At 40.3% G+C, this 15,074-nt stretch overlaps 1 protein-coding gene across 1 annotated transcript in view; it reads left to right on the forward strand.

Annotated features, from left to right (window-relative positions):
• Window positions 1-1,372: 1,372 nt before the first annotated feature.
• Window positions 1,373-15,074, forward strand: part of Washc3 (WASH complex subunit 3) — a 41,330-nt gene continuing 27,628 nt past the window's right edge. Inside the window, exons 1-3 of the mRNA XM_055627746.1 lie at window positions 1,373-1,529; window positions 2,152-2,250; window positions 12,897-12,962. Coding sequence (XP_055483721.1) covers window positions 1,479-1,529; window positions 2,152-2,250; window positions 12,897-12,962 — 216 coding nt within the window. The 5' untranslated portion in view covers window positions 1,373-1,478. The remainder of the gene's footprint in view (window positions 1,530-2,151; window positions 2,251-12,896; window positions 12,963-15,074) is intronic.

The following is a 15,074-nucleotide window of genomic DNA, read 5'->3' on the forward strand; positions in this document are numbered from 1 at the left end:
GACACTGTGTTGGACGAGCAGGACAGCAGTGACTGTGCAGCGACCAACAGACCAAACTTTGGGCCCTAAAACACCAGCGATTGTGTTTCCCAGGTGACAGAATGGGCATTTTAAGGAGCACTCCCAACTAGTGAGTGGCTCATGAATCACATTTAGAAAATCCTGACTTTTCATCTTTTATAAAAGGTCCTTCGTCAGCTTTTTGTGTCTACTTCTGCCTTATTTCTCATTATTCTCCATTTCTGGGCATTTCTGCTTACACCAGCACACGGCTTTCCCTTTGCCCTAAATACTATATGCCCTCACGCCTCCGTAGCTTTGTCTGTACCAAGGTTCTTTCCAGACTGTCATCTTACCACCTCTTCGTGTTAAGTGGCTATTAAAGTCGGCTTATTCCTCTTTTCTTGGGCCACTTAGAAACTCCTATTACCTACAGGGTCACAGCGCTTTGCGTGCACAGCGGTGCATGCCCTCATGGGCACACAAGTGTCTGTTGCGTGCACAGCGGTGCATGCCCTCATGGGCACACAAGTGTCTGTATGTGCTTCTCTGCAATGCCATGCTTTCACAAGGTTTTGTCTGCACACCCAACTAAATTTTACACATCAAAATTCTGCATGTCTTCCCCATACTTCCCATACTATGCTTTGAAGGCAGAGGCTATCCGCTTCACCTCTTCAGTTCGTGTTTGGTATGAGGTTTATTTTTGCTTTAGGTAACTTGTCTCAAGATGCATAGCTGGTAAGATGTGCAGGCAAACTCTGACCCAAGGTCCTCAAACACCAGGTGCAGGGATCTTTTACATGATACAAGTGGCACAAACTTTCACAGGTTTGTGTCTCAGCTGGAGCTTGATATTACGTTATGTCAAAAAACCAAAACCAAAACAAACCCAACCCTTTAGAAACAGATCTTCAGGGCATGAGGCCCTCCAGAGCTGAAGACTCATTCTGTTCAATTTCTATATTCTTCACAAGGTCTGGCACTTAGGCTTACACAGAAAGAGTATTGCTCTTCAGTGAATTGCAGATCTGTTTATATAACATGACTAAGCAGATAAAATCTCAAATGGATGGTGCTCAGCTTCTTATTTTCCCCAATCTCAACTCATCCCTGCCCTGTGTTCTTTCTCTCTCTCTCTCTTCTCTGTCTCTTTCTGCCTCTATGTATGTGCCTCTCTCTCCCCTTTTCAGATATTTTTCAGATTTTACAGTTTAAACAGCAACTGTGCACACTGCCCATCAACAACACTACGGGAACCAACTTTACCATCCGTATCACGAACTACCAATCCCAGAATGCTGAGCGAGAGCGAAGGGGCGGGGCGGGCTCTCGGAAGCCACCGATTGATTGGTGTGAGCGCAGGCGCTTTCTTCCGGAAAGGCCCCGGAGGCAGGAATTGGGGAAAGAAGTCGGGGCTCTCAACCGGGCTGGGAGGGGCTTGAGTCTGAGCTCCGGGGACCCCATCCGCTGAGGAGATGGATGAGGATGGGCTTCCTCTCATGGGGTCAGGCATAGACCTGACCAAGGTTTGTAAAAGAAAGATGGAGTTGAGCTTCCGGAGAACAGGGAAGGAGGCTTGGCCAAGGGCCCCCGGTTCCCAGGGAGACGCCACCCTTCCAGGCCCAACCCGAGCCTCTCTTTTGCTAGCTTGGGGAAGGGGAGCCCCGCAGTCCGCTTTGAAAGAGTTCCCTCCTGAGCCCAGTAAAGAGGTGGTGTGCCTAGCAGCCTTTGCTCCCCACATCACGTGTCTACGCCCAAGGATGACAGTCTGGAAATAGTGCTAACTCTAACACTGCAGATTTCTTCCTCTACCCTCAAGCTGCTGTGTGACTGTGTGTGTGTGTGAGACATTCTCAAATTTTATAATTCTCTTAGTCCACCCTCAAGCTGCTCTGTGTGTGTGTGTGTGTGTGTGTGTGTGAGAGAGAGAGAGAGAGAGAGAGAGTGACATTCTCAAACTTTATGCAGCTCCTGTCACTTTGACTCACGCAAGATTCAGGAAAACAAATCAGTGACTGTTCTCAGCCCTTGGTGAAATTCATGTCACTCACAGGGCAAAACAATACCCTTTATGAAATCCAGATATCCCAGGGATCGCACGGTGTGTGTTTCTCCTGTATGAATCGTGTTTGTTTTTACATAACACAGGTGCCAGCTATTCAACAGAAAAGAACCGTGGCGTTTCTGAACCAGTTTGTGGTTCACACTGTGCAGTTTCTCAACAGGTTTTCCACGGTTTGTGAGGAGGTAGGTCCTGTAGTTTACTGTAGCCGGAAGTCACCTTCTGCCTTTTATGTCGACAAATGAAGAGAAACAAGAATTAGAGCCCTCCTGTGTTCCCTTTGACCTTTTTCAACCATATTAAACCACCTTAGCACCTCTTTGATTCTGTTATATCAGCCCTGTGCCATGCCGCCACTGAATTAGTATTCTAGAAGATTCTGTGAGGTAACCCAGTCAAGTTTGTTGTGATTGTGAGAACAAAAGGAAATCAAGAATTTCATAGTTGAATTTTTTTAAAGTTTCTCTTTTTATTTTCCTACCCCAGAGATTTACTTTTTAAATATATATGAGTTTATATTGAATTGCATTCTCTGAGCCAAAAAAAGTTCATGGAGTTAGCCTAAAAATACATTCAAACAAACAAACAAACAGAAAACCCTCTCCAAATGACTGGGTAGCTTGTGAAGTGAGAATTAAGTATATAATTAAGAATTAGGTGCCAGATCCAGGAACATCTCCTGATCTTTGAAAACAGTTTTAATTGGTTATTTGTTTTTTTTTTTTTTAAATAAGGGTGAAGAGGAAAATAGAAAATATATGTTGAAACTGAAATTAAGAAATGAAATTAAAAAGTAGAGACCTTTAGACAATTTACAGCTGAATTAATTTGATATTCCATTGTCTTATATTGTCTTATGCAAGGTATATCCTGAGCAAAACAGAGTTTATATTAGATATGTGGATGTTGCTCAGAATTGCCTGGACACAGGAAGCTTCTCATTGGTGTAAAATCTGAGGGATGAAGGCGTTAAACTTGCTAGGCGTACACCCTGCCACTGATCGACATCCCTAACCCCAGCTCTTTTTATTTCTTTATCAAAATTTCCTTAGCTTTTCCACTGAAAAGCGAAATGTAATTACAGTAAGAAGCTCAATTCTGTGCATTTTAGATAGTAACAGCCCGGAGACTAGGCTGATGCTTGCAGTCAGTTCTCTCTCTCTTTTTGTTTTGGTCTTCTAAAAAAAAAAAAATAAATAAAAATTAAGATTTATTTGCTGCTTTTATGAGTTTGGTGTTTTGCTCACATGTGTGTCTGTCCACATGTCCATGCCTGCTGCCTACGGAGGATAGAAGAGGGCAGAAGGCTCCCTAGAACTGTAGTTATGGACAGTTATGGTCTACCATGTGGGTGCTGGCAGTCAGTCTCAGGTCCTTTGCCAGTAAACATGCTCTCGACTGCTTGAGCCTTCTGGTTTTCTCTCACGCTGTGACTTCTCTGAATAGGATGGCAAGCCCACTGAGTGAAAGCCAGTACTTCAAGATTTTTACCTTTCAACTTTTCTATCACCCTTTTACCGAAGGTTAGAATATATGGAGACAGTGGGCTTTTAGCAGAAAGACACAAATATTCTTTGTCCAGTTGTGCAGTCGCCCTTACTGACTTAAGTAAAACTAGCAGACACGAGTAGGAAGGCAATCTGATAGCAGCAGCTCTAGGACTAGGATAACCCGTTGTCTTTGTAGTCTCTCTGGTTTTTGCTGTCTGGAGAATGGGTGCTACTTACTGGCAATTAGGAACAGAGATTGTGAGTGTCATCTCACTGACAGGGTATGATTAAAGGGATACCTATGACCTCTAACCCTCCATCTCCTGTACTTTCAGCTTTCCCCATGTTGGTCAATAGCTTCTAGTGTTTCCTTGAACTCCAGAGAAAAGTTTATTGGACAAAAAGCTCAAATAATTACAAAGTTAGTCTACATCCCTTTTCTCCATTTTTATACATTTATTCTGACAAGTAAAAATTGTATGCCTTTATGGTGTGAAACATGCCGTTTTGATTCTTGTACTCACTGTGTAATATGTACATATCCTGTGGGCTGCCTCACATACTTTCCTGTGTGGAGAAAGAATGCAAATTCCAGTCTCTTCATTCTCAAGAGTATGCCTGACATAACTGCAGTCACTACAATGTACAGTAGATCTGTTGAGTTTTTTCCTCCTGAGATTCTGTGCCTTCCCCATTTCCCATTTCTTCCATCTCCACCTCTGATCTGTTTTTGAGTTTGAGTTCTTTTTATTAAAAAAAAAAAAAATCTATCATTACATCATTTTCCTTTCTCCCTGACCTCCTTCTGACTTCTTCACATACTCTGCCCCTACCTTGCTGTCTCTCAGCTTCATGGCCTCTAGCCATGTGGGATGAGATTTATTTTTAAATATATATGTTGCAAAAGGAAATGAGATCGTGTAGTGTTTCTGAGTCTGGCTTAGTTCACTCATCAGTGTCCTCTGGGTTCATCCACATTGTCACTGGTGACAGATTTCCTATCCTAAGGTTGAGGTTTTCCCTTGTGTATATGTATAACATTTTGTTATCAGTCATTGTTGGTAGACACTTACGTGGATTCTGTGTCCTGGCTGGTGGTAGTGCTACAATGAACAAAAACGTGCAGATGCCTCTTCCTTGTGCTGTTGGCACTTTCTTTGGCTGTGTAACCACAGGGGGTCATTAGATCTCTCTCTTCTCTCTTTAGGAATTTCTAGACTGTTTTTCCAAATTTCTGTTTTTCCAAAATGGTTATATTAACTTCCATTCCTACCAGCAGTATAAATGTACTGCCTCCTCTACTTTCATGCTAATTCTTGTATTTTTTACTCTAGTAGTCTTAATGTCCTAACATTAATCTTCTAATGGATGTGATGTGAGATCTCATTGTTTTAATTCGCATTTTCTTTATCAGACATGATGTTAAACATTTTTTCCCCAAAAACCCATTTCATTTTTGTGTCTTCTATTGTTAATTATCTGCTTAGGTCCTTTGTCCATTCTTAAAATGGAATTACTTGCTTTCTTATTCTTGAGTAGTGTTTTATAGATAGGTAGAGAGAGAGAGAGAGAGAGAGACTTGGCTATTACCATGCTATCAGATAGACAGTTTATAAACATAAACTTTGTTCCATAAGGTGTCTCTTACCCCTGTTGACAGTTCAGTTCTGTACAGAAGCTTTTTGCTTCAAGTGCGTTTGCTATTTCTGCTTTTGATGCCTGTACTTTCAGGGTCAGTTTCCAGAAAACCATTGTCCATACCACTGCCAAAAGTTTTCTTCTGTTTTTCTTTTCTAGTGATTTTATGGTCCTGAGTCTTACGTGTGAGTGTTCTATCCATGTTACACTGCTTTTTGTGCATGGTGTGTGAGGTATAATTTTATGCTTTTGCTTATGTATATTCCAACCATTTATTTAAAAACTGTACTCTTTTTCAGTTTGTGTTCTTAGGTCAATTGATCATAAATGCTTGGCTATTTTTTTGGTTCCACTGCCTGTTTTATCAGTACCATACAGTTTTGCTCTATATAGCTTTGCTGTCAGTTTCTAAGTCAGATAAACTGCTATGCTAGCAGTTTATAGTCACACAAACAGGAAGCAAATTTATTTCTAGTGGGTCACTGGGGATGGTAGTGACGGGAACCATTCTCATTTCTACCCCTGGATTCCTGGACCTATGAATCCTAGCTGTGGAAGAAACTGTGCTAAGTATTAGATGCTGATTCAAAGCATGTACTAGCTCCTAAAGAATCCTGCACCAGCCCTCCAGGCTGCTGCCGCGTGATTGGTGTTGTGACTGTCTTCAGAAGGCCCGCCTACCCTTCTTTCAGGACAGCTGCTTCAGGACGGTAGAGAATGTGGATCCCATGAGCCCAGGCCCACTGTTGCACTTCTCAGGCTGTGCTGTGTAGAACACCATGGTGGTAGATAAGGTCTTTCTAAACCCGCAGATGGTAGTATTGTCAAAAACTTTACTTGCAGAAGAAACAAATCCATGACTAGAAGAAGTAACTATTCTGGTAGGGAATTGCACTTTCCAGGAGGAAAATAGCCAGTGTTGTGAACCTTCCACCAGGTGGCTGTGTGAAGAACAATATTCTTCAAACTCATGAGTACGGGATATTGTTCCATTTATTTGTGTCTGATTTCCCTCGTCACTGTTGTATAGCATTTGTTATACAGATCTCACATTCTTGCTTCTACACAGAGCTTGGATCCAGTGAGATGGATTACTGATTAGGTTCTGTGGTGGGCCTTGGATCTGGATCTGGAAGGGAAGATGTACAGTCTAGGTCTCTAAGAGGCCGTCCTAGTTCCCAGGTCTACAGAGACCAACATGGAATTGTAGCTGGCCTAGAGCCTGAATTTACAAAGTTTGGCTATGTACCTGGCCAGTTCTGGGCTGTGGGTACTCTGGGATGGGGCTGAAGCCTGAGTCTGAAAGGGTAGGCCCAGTCCACTCTGATTTGATGGAGGGTCTGTAGAGGTCTTCTAAGAGCCTTGGTTTGTGGGAGAATTAGGGTGTGCTTAGTTTTTGCCTGGATTCTGAGTCTCTGTGACTAGTTTGATAGTATGACAGGTACAGTGCCTACGTCCACAAACTGGTCTGGAATATGGGATAATGGGTCCTGGCTGATGCTATGGGCTACATATTTAGAGGGCTGGAGATGGAAGCTGTCTAGAGACTATATATGGGCCTGAATGATACATCTGTGAAGGCTGTGCTGGGCTAAGTTCATCAGAGCATGAAGCTCTGTAGCCACGCTGGAGTGGAAGAGTGTAGGGAACAAGCTGGCTGTGTTCGTGGGGGTCAGTCTGGTGTCTTAGAGTCAGAGGCATAAACCTGGAGCTGGGACAGGCCTGAAGCACAGACTGCATGGTCCACCTGGCTTTGGGCTGGGCTGGAATGTAGGGCAGACCTGAAACCTGAATTCACAGAAGCTAGCTTGAAGGCTGATCATGGGCTCACCCTGTCCCCAAGGGGAAGCCTCACTCTGAGAGCAGTTCAGACCTTGGGCCTCAGGGGCAGCATGGCCCAATTGTGGGTCTGGAGACAGAGTCTGTGGAGACAAGCCTGATCCTTGGATTGTCTTGAATCTTAGGATGACTCAGAGGTTTAGACACTAGGGTTGACCTGGAAGTGGGCCAGACGTGAATTCTGAGATTTTGAAATCTGACCAGACAGTGAGTGGTACTGGCCAGGTATCTGCGGCCGCCCATGCACAGTGTACATACGCTCGCTTGCTCTCTTTTACCCTCTCTCTCTCTCTGCCCCTCTCTCTCTCTCTCTCTCTCTCTCTGTCTCCCTCTCTATGGCTCTTTGGCCAAGCCAATGCTTTTGCTTGTGGACGGGTACTGAAAAGTCCTGGGTCACCATCTTCCTGGTATCCAGCTGTTTTGTGCTTTATGTTTGATAACTGACTACGATTCATTACTTACAAATGATATTTTGGCAGTTTTTATATTTTTGTCAATTGTTGGCTGTTTGCTGAGAGAGATGGCAGTAACTAGTGTTTACTGTGTGCTTGCTCACTAACTAAATTAGATGCATTTAATCATGACAGCCCTGTCATTTAAATATCTCTCTTTGGCATATCCACATTTGGAGGATTTGACCTGTTTTGTTCTTTATCTGTTCATTCTGTTTGAGTCTCTAGGGTTTGTAGCTAGCAATGGGGTGCACTCTAAGTTGCTGAGGGCAGCACAGAGCCCAAGGAGCCAAACTGAGATTCTTGCCCTGGTCTAAGTAGAGGAGCTAAAAACTTCTCTCTACTCTGTATTGTACATTTTGTTGTTCTGTATCTGCTAAACATAGTATCTTTGTGGATATGATAACTTCTGGAGACATTATATATGTATCTCAGTATTGCTTTCTGGAATGGTTTTTAATCTTTTTGTTTTTTTTTTTTAAATTTTTTTATTTTTTAAATTTTTTATTTAACTTTTATTAATTACACCCTGTTGTCCTTATTTGGCAAGCCTTAACAGAAACCAAAATGACTTCTTCCCTAAAAAAAAAAAAAAAGTGAGCATCAGCTGTTGTTGTTTTTTAGTTAGGAGTGAGCTGCTGGGAGAAAGACACCCCCAACCCCAACCCTGATCTGATCTAAGTCAGGCAGAAATGTAATACTTTCAGCCTCAAGCTGGGGGTAAATTTGAAACAAATTGAGCTCTTTCTTTATTTGTTATACTGGTTCTTAGAGTTCTCTGATAAAGAGAAGAGTGCTGGACTCTCTCTTTTCCTGTATTTTTTTTGTAAAGGACTCTACTTTCTTAAAATTTTGTGCATACTGGGCTACTTCTTCACCTGCTGAGTCAGAGGCCAGAGTAAGGAGAGCAGTTGAATCAGACCCAAGTTACAAAGTTGCTTAGGGTCATTTTCTCTTTCTTCCCAAGTCCTCACAAACATTTCTGTTCCCTCTCCACTTAGGGGAAATGTACAGGGGTGGGGGATGGGGCCAACTTGAGTTCTTCCAGCAGTAAACTCTGTGCACTTTGTCTTACCTTGAATTACTGGGTCAACAGCCTCGTATAAATAAGACATGCGGATGTTTTATCTTGACTTAGATTGGTTACACACAATACTGGATCTCAAATCATTTCTAATCCTTTTCTTCTAAAAATCTTTAAATACAAGCAAAAATGTTGAGAACTCTCATCTAACAAATTTATAGTGTTTATCACTTATATCCAAGTTTTAGGCCTACATTGAACTTAACTTTCAAACAAATGATGTCTTTCTTAAACCCTTTTTTTATTTTTGACACATCTTTATAATGGGGGGGCTTAAGAGTTATATGCAGCTTAATAAAGATATTGATTGATTTCCTTGTTGGCTTCTGAGACACACAACACAGCAGAGTACACTGAGGTCTACTTTAAAATGCTCTTTTAGAGGTTTGGTTATATATGCTCAGTATTTTATAATCATAAAGCTCTATCATCTTATATTCACAGTGGTATTAATTAACCTTGTCTAGAGCTGCTTTGTGAATCTCAGATGTTCAGTGTTTTTGGACTTTCAGTTGCTCTGTGTTACTTGTGAGAATTATTTCTTAATACAGCACTCCTCATAGGAGTTTTATAACTAGACTATTTGGAGGGTTTGTTTTTTTTGTTTTTTTTTTTTTGTTGTTGTTGTTTTTTTTACAACTTCAATGTAGTATAAAACTCCTAGTTTTTTTTCTTTTCTTCTTTAAATTATGTTTACATTGTTCGATCTAGCTTTGACATAGGTGGTAGTAGCCATGGTAAGGAAAAGACTACTGTCCAAAATACTTGTCCCCACAATTATCAAGGGTATTTAGATAAATTATTATAAGTTACTACCTATTGGTGTTTATATCAGTGTCTTGCATATCTTGCAAGGATAAATCACTCATGCCTTCTGAGGCTTTGACAAAGCAGATGAGAGTAGGTAAAATGAGTTCCAAATGAAAGAATGGCAGGACCAGAATAATCTGATCATACAAAGAGAGAGAAAATTATTGCTCTGAATTGATAATTTTTTTCTAAGCATCTTCAGTCTAGTCAGTAGATAGATTTCTAAGCAAACATCTTTACTCTCTTCATTGCCAAGATCTGTCTTTCCATTTTCAGTCTACCCTATTTGAATTCCCCATTCAGTACTCAGTTTAACAAGCTAGCTTTATATTCTAATCATGACAGTAATTAATACTGTTTAAAAAATAATAATTCCAGGTGAATGGGATCCACCTTAGAAAGTGTTCCAAGATTGGAAACTTTTGCTCTCTGGGTCTCTATAGTCCAGAGCTTGCTGAGAAGCTGGTCAGTTGTCTACTATCTCTGTGTAATGAACAATGAGTAGACTGCTATACCTGGATTTACGGTCACGCTGGAGCAAACTTCTGTCAGCTCTGGATTTCAAGTGTTTTGGTTTGGGTTATTTTACTTGTATGAAATCTCACTTTAGTTTTTTCCTTTAAATTGGCAAAATAGTTCCTACCTTATAGAGTGGGCATGAGGGTTTGAGTGATAGGTTGTAAGATACAGTATGTCATACACAAGTGCTCAGACATTTACAATATTGAATGTTTAAAATGTATATCTATATGGGCATTTTAATACCTAAAACATAAATTTGGGAAACTGGAGCTCAGTCAGAAAAGAGTTTGTCTGGAAGCATGAGGACCTGAAAGTGTTCTCAGAGCCCGTATAAAAGACAGGGGCTGCACCTGTCATCCCAGTGTTGAGAGGGTGGAGATCAGGACTGTCAGCTTGCCCAGCAGTGAATCAAACCCAGGTGGGGAGCTCCAGGTGCAGGGAGATTCTCTGTCTAAAATGCTAGAGATCAGCTAAGGAAGAAGCCAGTGTGGACCTCTGGCCTCCACATTGGCACACATCGGCACACATATATGTAAACACTCTTATACACATAAACCTATATTTATGCATACATGCATAATAAAATATTAAATTTTGAACTCATCTTTCTTTTCATGCTTATTTTATTTAAACCAATATGCTCATTTTTCACAAATGGAATTTATCATTTTACAAATTAATTTGTTGTAAGATTTCTTCTTTAGTGAATTAAAAGACTTAAGAAATTTTCCAAAATTGAATTTCCATGATTTTCAGGAATGTGCCTATAACTTGGATAGCATGACATGTTATATAACTTGTATTTATGTTTACATAACAGCTTGTTATAAACAATTTTCTAGGTTAAACTTAACATTGATGCCATTAACACTAATCCGAGCACCAGGAAGACTGAGACAAGAATGTTGAGAATTTGAGGTAGCCTGGACTGTACTGAAAGTTAGACGCCAACCTGAACTCCACAGTGAGACCCTATCTCAAAAAATAAAACCACAGCCAAAAACTCACTTATGAATATTTAATTTCAGATTGCATCTTTGGATTGCATCATATAAAGAGTCAGTGTTCTGAGGCTAGACAGATGTCTCAGTAGTCCTAGGTTTGGTTTTCAGCACCTATACTGGGTGATTCACAATTCCCTGTAACTGCAGCTCTAGGAGGTCTGACTCCCTCTACTGGTCTCCATTGGTACCTGCACTCATGCACACATACAGACACATACACATATTTAAAGTAAACTTTATCTTTAATAAAGAAAAATAAAAATAAGTGTTCTGTAATTGTACACTTTGCATCAGGTATGAAAAATGGATATGATAGTGTGATAAAGTACAGCATATGAGTTAAATAATACTGAAGTACTATCTCACTATTAGCAAGTACCAGTCTTGATCTGAGCTATCAGAGCAACTACTATATCCAAGAGCAGTTTCTTCTGCTGTCAAGTCCTCTTCTATTGTTGCTTCACCATCCACTAGGGCTTTTATTATCATTCCCAAGATTGAGGATGGGGTATTATACATCTTCATCCCGGTTTGCAAAGACAAAAGAGACAAAATACAATAATAGGTAACATAAAAAGAAAGCAGCTTAAATTTCGTGTCGGATGACAGATTCAGGTACAGTAGGATAGCCTGTCATCCCTACTATTTGCATGGCTGAGGCATGAAACCTCCCTGTGCCCAAGTTTGAGACCTGAATGGGCAGCACCGATAGCGCCTATCTCAGAACAGCAGCCTGTGGAGAAGTGCTAGGTGCCCTGTCCCAGTGGTCAGCATTTCTCTCCTACCTGTGGGCATTAAAACTCTGCTTTTAATGAGGATTTTTATATAATCCCACAGTGCAGACAGAGTGCTGCCCGTGCCATGGAGTAAACTTGCCAACCCCCTTGGAATGTGTAACTAAATATATTGTGCAGAATTAAGGTATTCAGCAAATATTTCTTGGATTGTATATTATTATGCTAACTTTTATTTATGGAAGTATATATGTGTGTAGATGAATAATTGTATGTGTGGTAAAAGTGCATTCATGTATGTTCACATTTGTATAGGTACATATGTACACAGGTTTGCAGGCACATGGAGTCCAGAGGGTGACATCAGATATTTTCGTCAGTCACTCTCCACTGTATTTCTAGACACAGGTCTCTTCTTAAACCCAGTGCTCACTGATTCACCTGTTCCAACCATCTAGCTTGCTCTGGAAATCCAGTTTCTACCTCCCAAGTGCTGGGATTACAGGGGACCACTCTGTCTGCCTGGCTTTTATGTGGCTGCTAGAAGCAAGCTCCCATCCTCATACTTGAGTAGCTTTCTCCCCTAAACCATCTCTCTAGGGCCAGGTGGATAACTTAATCATAGAATGTGATTAGGGCATGATGTGCTTTTATGTGGTTTATGTTAGATTTGATAGGTATGTCATTTTGCCTCTTGATAACTTTCTCTTTTAATTCTTTTTAAAATGAATTGTTCCTCTTTCCCTTTTACCATCACTCCCTAATACTTTTCAAACTTGAAAAGTTTGAATTTGGACTGAATCATATTTGCTTATTTGCCTAAGTAATTTCTGCAGGCAGATCCTAGGTAAGGCTGTCTCTGACTTATTTTTATTTTTTTCTCATTTCTATGGAAAACTTTTATTCATAAGAAATTATTAAGCTGCTGTTATATCCTAGGTACTATTTTGAATACTCGGAAAACAGCAGTGAATGAAAGACTGGCCTAGAGTGAGTTTGTGTTTTGGTTTATCAGCTTATTGCTCTGAGATGAATTTTAGAAAGCTAAAAGGTTAACATTTCTATTAGTGAATATCTACAAAATCTATGACCATTCTAGTAATGTACAATTCTCATTCTATGCTTGTGAAGGCAATGGTATATGAGAAAATAAGAAATACTTAAATCATGTATTTTATAATTTTTCAAATCTGCCCTTCATGCTTCTTTTTCATCATTTTAATTAAATACTTTATTCTTATGTCTCTAACTTTTCTAGAAACTGGCAGACCTTTCACTTCGTATCCAACAAATTGAAACAACTCTCAATATTTTAGATGCAAAGGTTTGTATTTCTAAAAACAAGATAAACTTGTCTGTATGCACACCATGTTTTTATGTCTACTTAAAATGTGTGTGGGAATGGAATCAATCTAAGCCCTGTATCTGTGAAGTGATGCAGAGCTGAACACTAAGAAATGTAATTGCAAGGCTAGTGCAAGGCTAGTGCTCACTATAAATGTTAACTCAGTCATTTCAAATGACCTCAGGGTTTGAGATTGCTTCGATTATGCCAGTTAAAACTACAGTATAAACAACATGTTAACAAAATAAGCTATTATATAGTTCACATTATTTAATGGAAACTCAAAATTAGTTTTATGTTAATGGTTATAATGTGCCAATAGTAGCACAATAATGTCATAATTAGAGTAAAGCTCTGTCTCCAGAGCAGATTGTATTGAAATTTATTAATAAAAATGATGTTTTCATTTGTAAATATCTTGAAAGTTAATGATGAACACCAGTCTGAAATCACAAATTACCGAGAAGCTGAGCACAGTAGGCTGTGTCGATGATCCCAGCACTCAGGAGCCTGAGGCAGGAGGATAATGAGTCTCATGCCTGCCTGATCTGTAGTCAGAGACTGTCTCCTTAAAAATATTAAGGAAACAAAACAACAAAAGATCCCATATTATCTGGGAAAAATAATTTTTATCTGAAGCCTACAGGTTTTGATTAATTCAATTTTAACTTGGTTTAATTTATAATGTTGTACATATTTTTCCTGTTTATGAGGTAAAGGACAAATTACTGATTTTCTTTAATTCTGCTGTATTTTTGTGATTTTTTTTAAATCCTTCCCTCCCTGATATCCCATAAAAGTGTACAGTGGCTATGTTTTTATGTGTCAATTCAAAAGTGATTTTAAGTTTTTTCATTGAGTTTTTTCAAAATATTTAACAAAGAGACCAACAGAGCCAAAAAATCTGGGCTTGGAGGTCCTGCAGAGACAGATAATCAACCAAGAACCATGCATGGAGAGGACCTAGATCGTCTGCTCAGATGTAGCCCATGGGCAGCTCAGTCTCAATGTGGGTTTCCTAGTAAGGGGAGCAGAGGCTGTCTCTGACATGAACTCAGGGGCCAGCCCTTTGATCACCTTCTCCTGGTGAGGTGACCTAAATTGACCACAGGGAAATAAGATCCAGACCGTCCTGATGAGACCTGATAGGCTAGGGTCAGATGATAGGGAAGAAGGATCTCCCCTATCAGTGGACTAGGGGAGAGGCATAGAGGGGAAAGAGGGAAGGAAGGTGTGACCAAGAAGAGATGAGGGAGGGGGCTACAGCCAGGATACAAAGTGAATAAATTGTAATAATAATAATCAAACATTTTAAAAATTTACTGAACATTTAAGTGGCCTGAGAACATTTCTCTAGCATAGAAATTTAGAACACCTGGCCTTGAACATGCTGGGGACATTCTAGCAGTCATGAGTGTGTCCACTTATGACTTTGGGGCCACTGCCACTCTGCAAAGCACTGTCGTCAGTCAGCACCTTGCAATGACTTTTGCTGCCTGTGATCTTATCACTGGTGATTTTATATACCCTTCCTTATGACTGTGTCTTAGTTCACAGTTAGGAATTTTAAGGTGCTGCCATCCAAGGACACAAGTTACATTTCCGTATGAGCAAGTTAACCTTAGTATTTCCCTGGCCGTAGCGTAATCCCCACAAGTCAGCCAAACAGCTGACCAACATGTATCATAGATCACCAAGACAAAATCCCGAAGGGTCTTTATAAATCTAACCCCAATGCTGACTTTTTTTTTCTGAAATGCTTACAGTCTAGCCCGGAATGTTGACAATATGCCCATTTTGCCGTGCATGAAAAAAACACATCTTAGTAACATTCAGTGATAAATGTTTAAAGAGAAAAATGAGCCATGTCACATATAATATGTAAAGACATATAGTGTGTAATTAAACATAAAATGTGCTAGAGCACTCAGGAGCAGATGCAGTTGGCGAAGTGCCCTCACACAGCTTGAGAGCCTGAGTTCAGATGGGAGCAAGGAGGGTTCAGCTGATCCAGCCAAAGGAGGACCCAGCACACGAACAGGCATGTCCACACTGCACGCATTAAGTAACATACAAACAACACACATGTGC

This window comes from Psammomys obesus, unplaced genomic scaffold (assembly GCF_907164565.1).
Source record: "Psammomys obesus unplaced genomic scaffold, mPsaObe1.curated_primary_1811, whole genome shotgun sequence".
In the NCBI taxonomy this organism is placed as follows: Eukaryota; Metazoa; Chordata; class Mammalia; order Rodentia; family Muridae; genus Psammomys; species Psammomys obesus.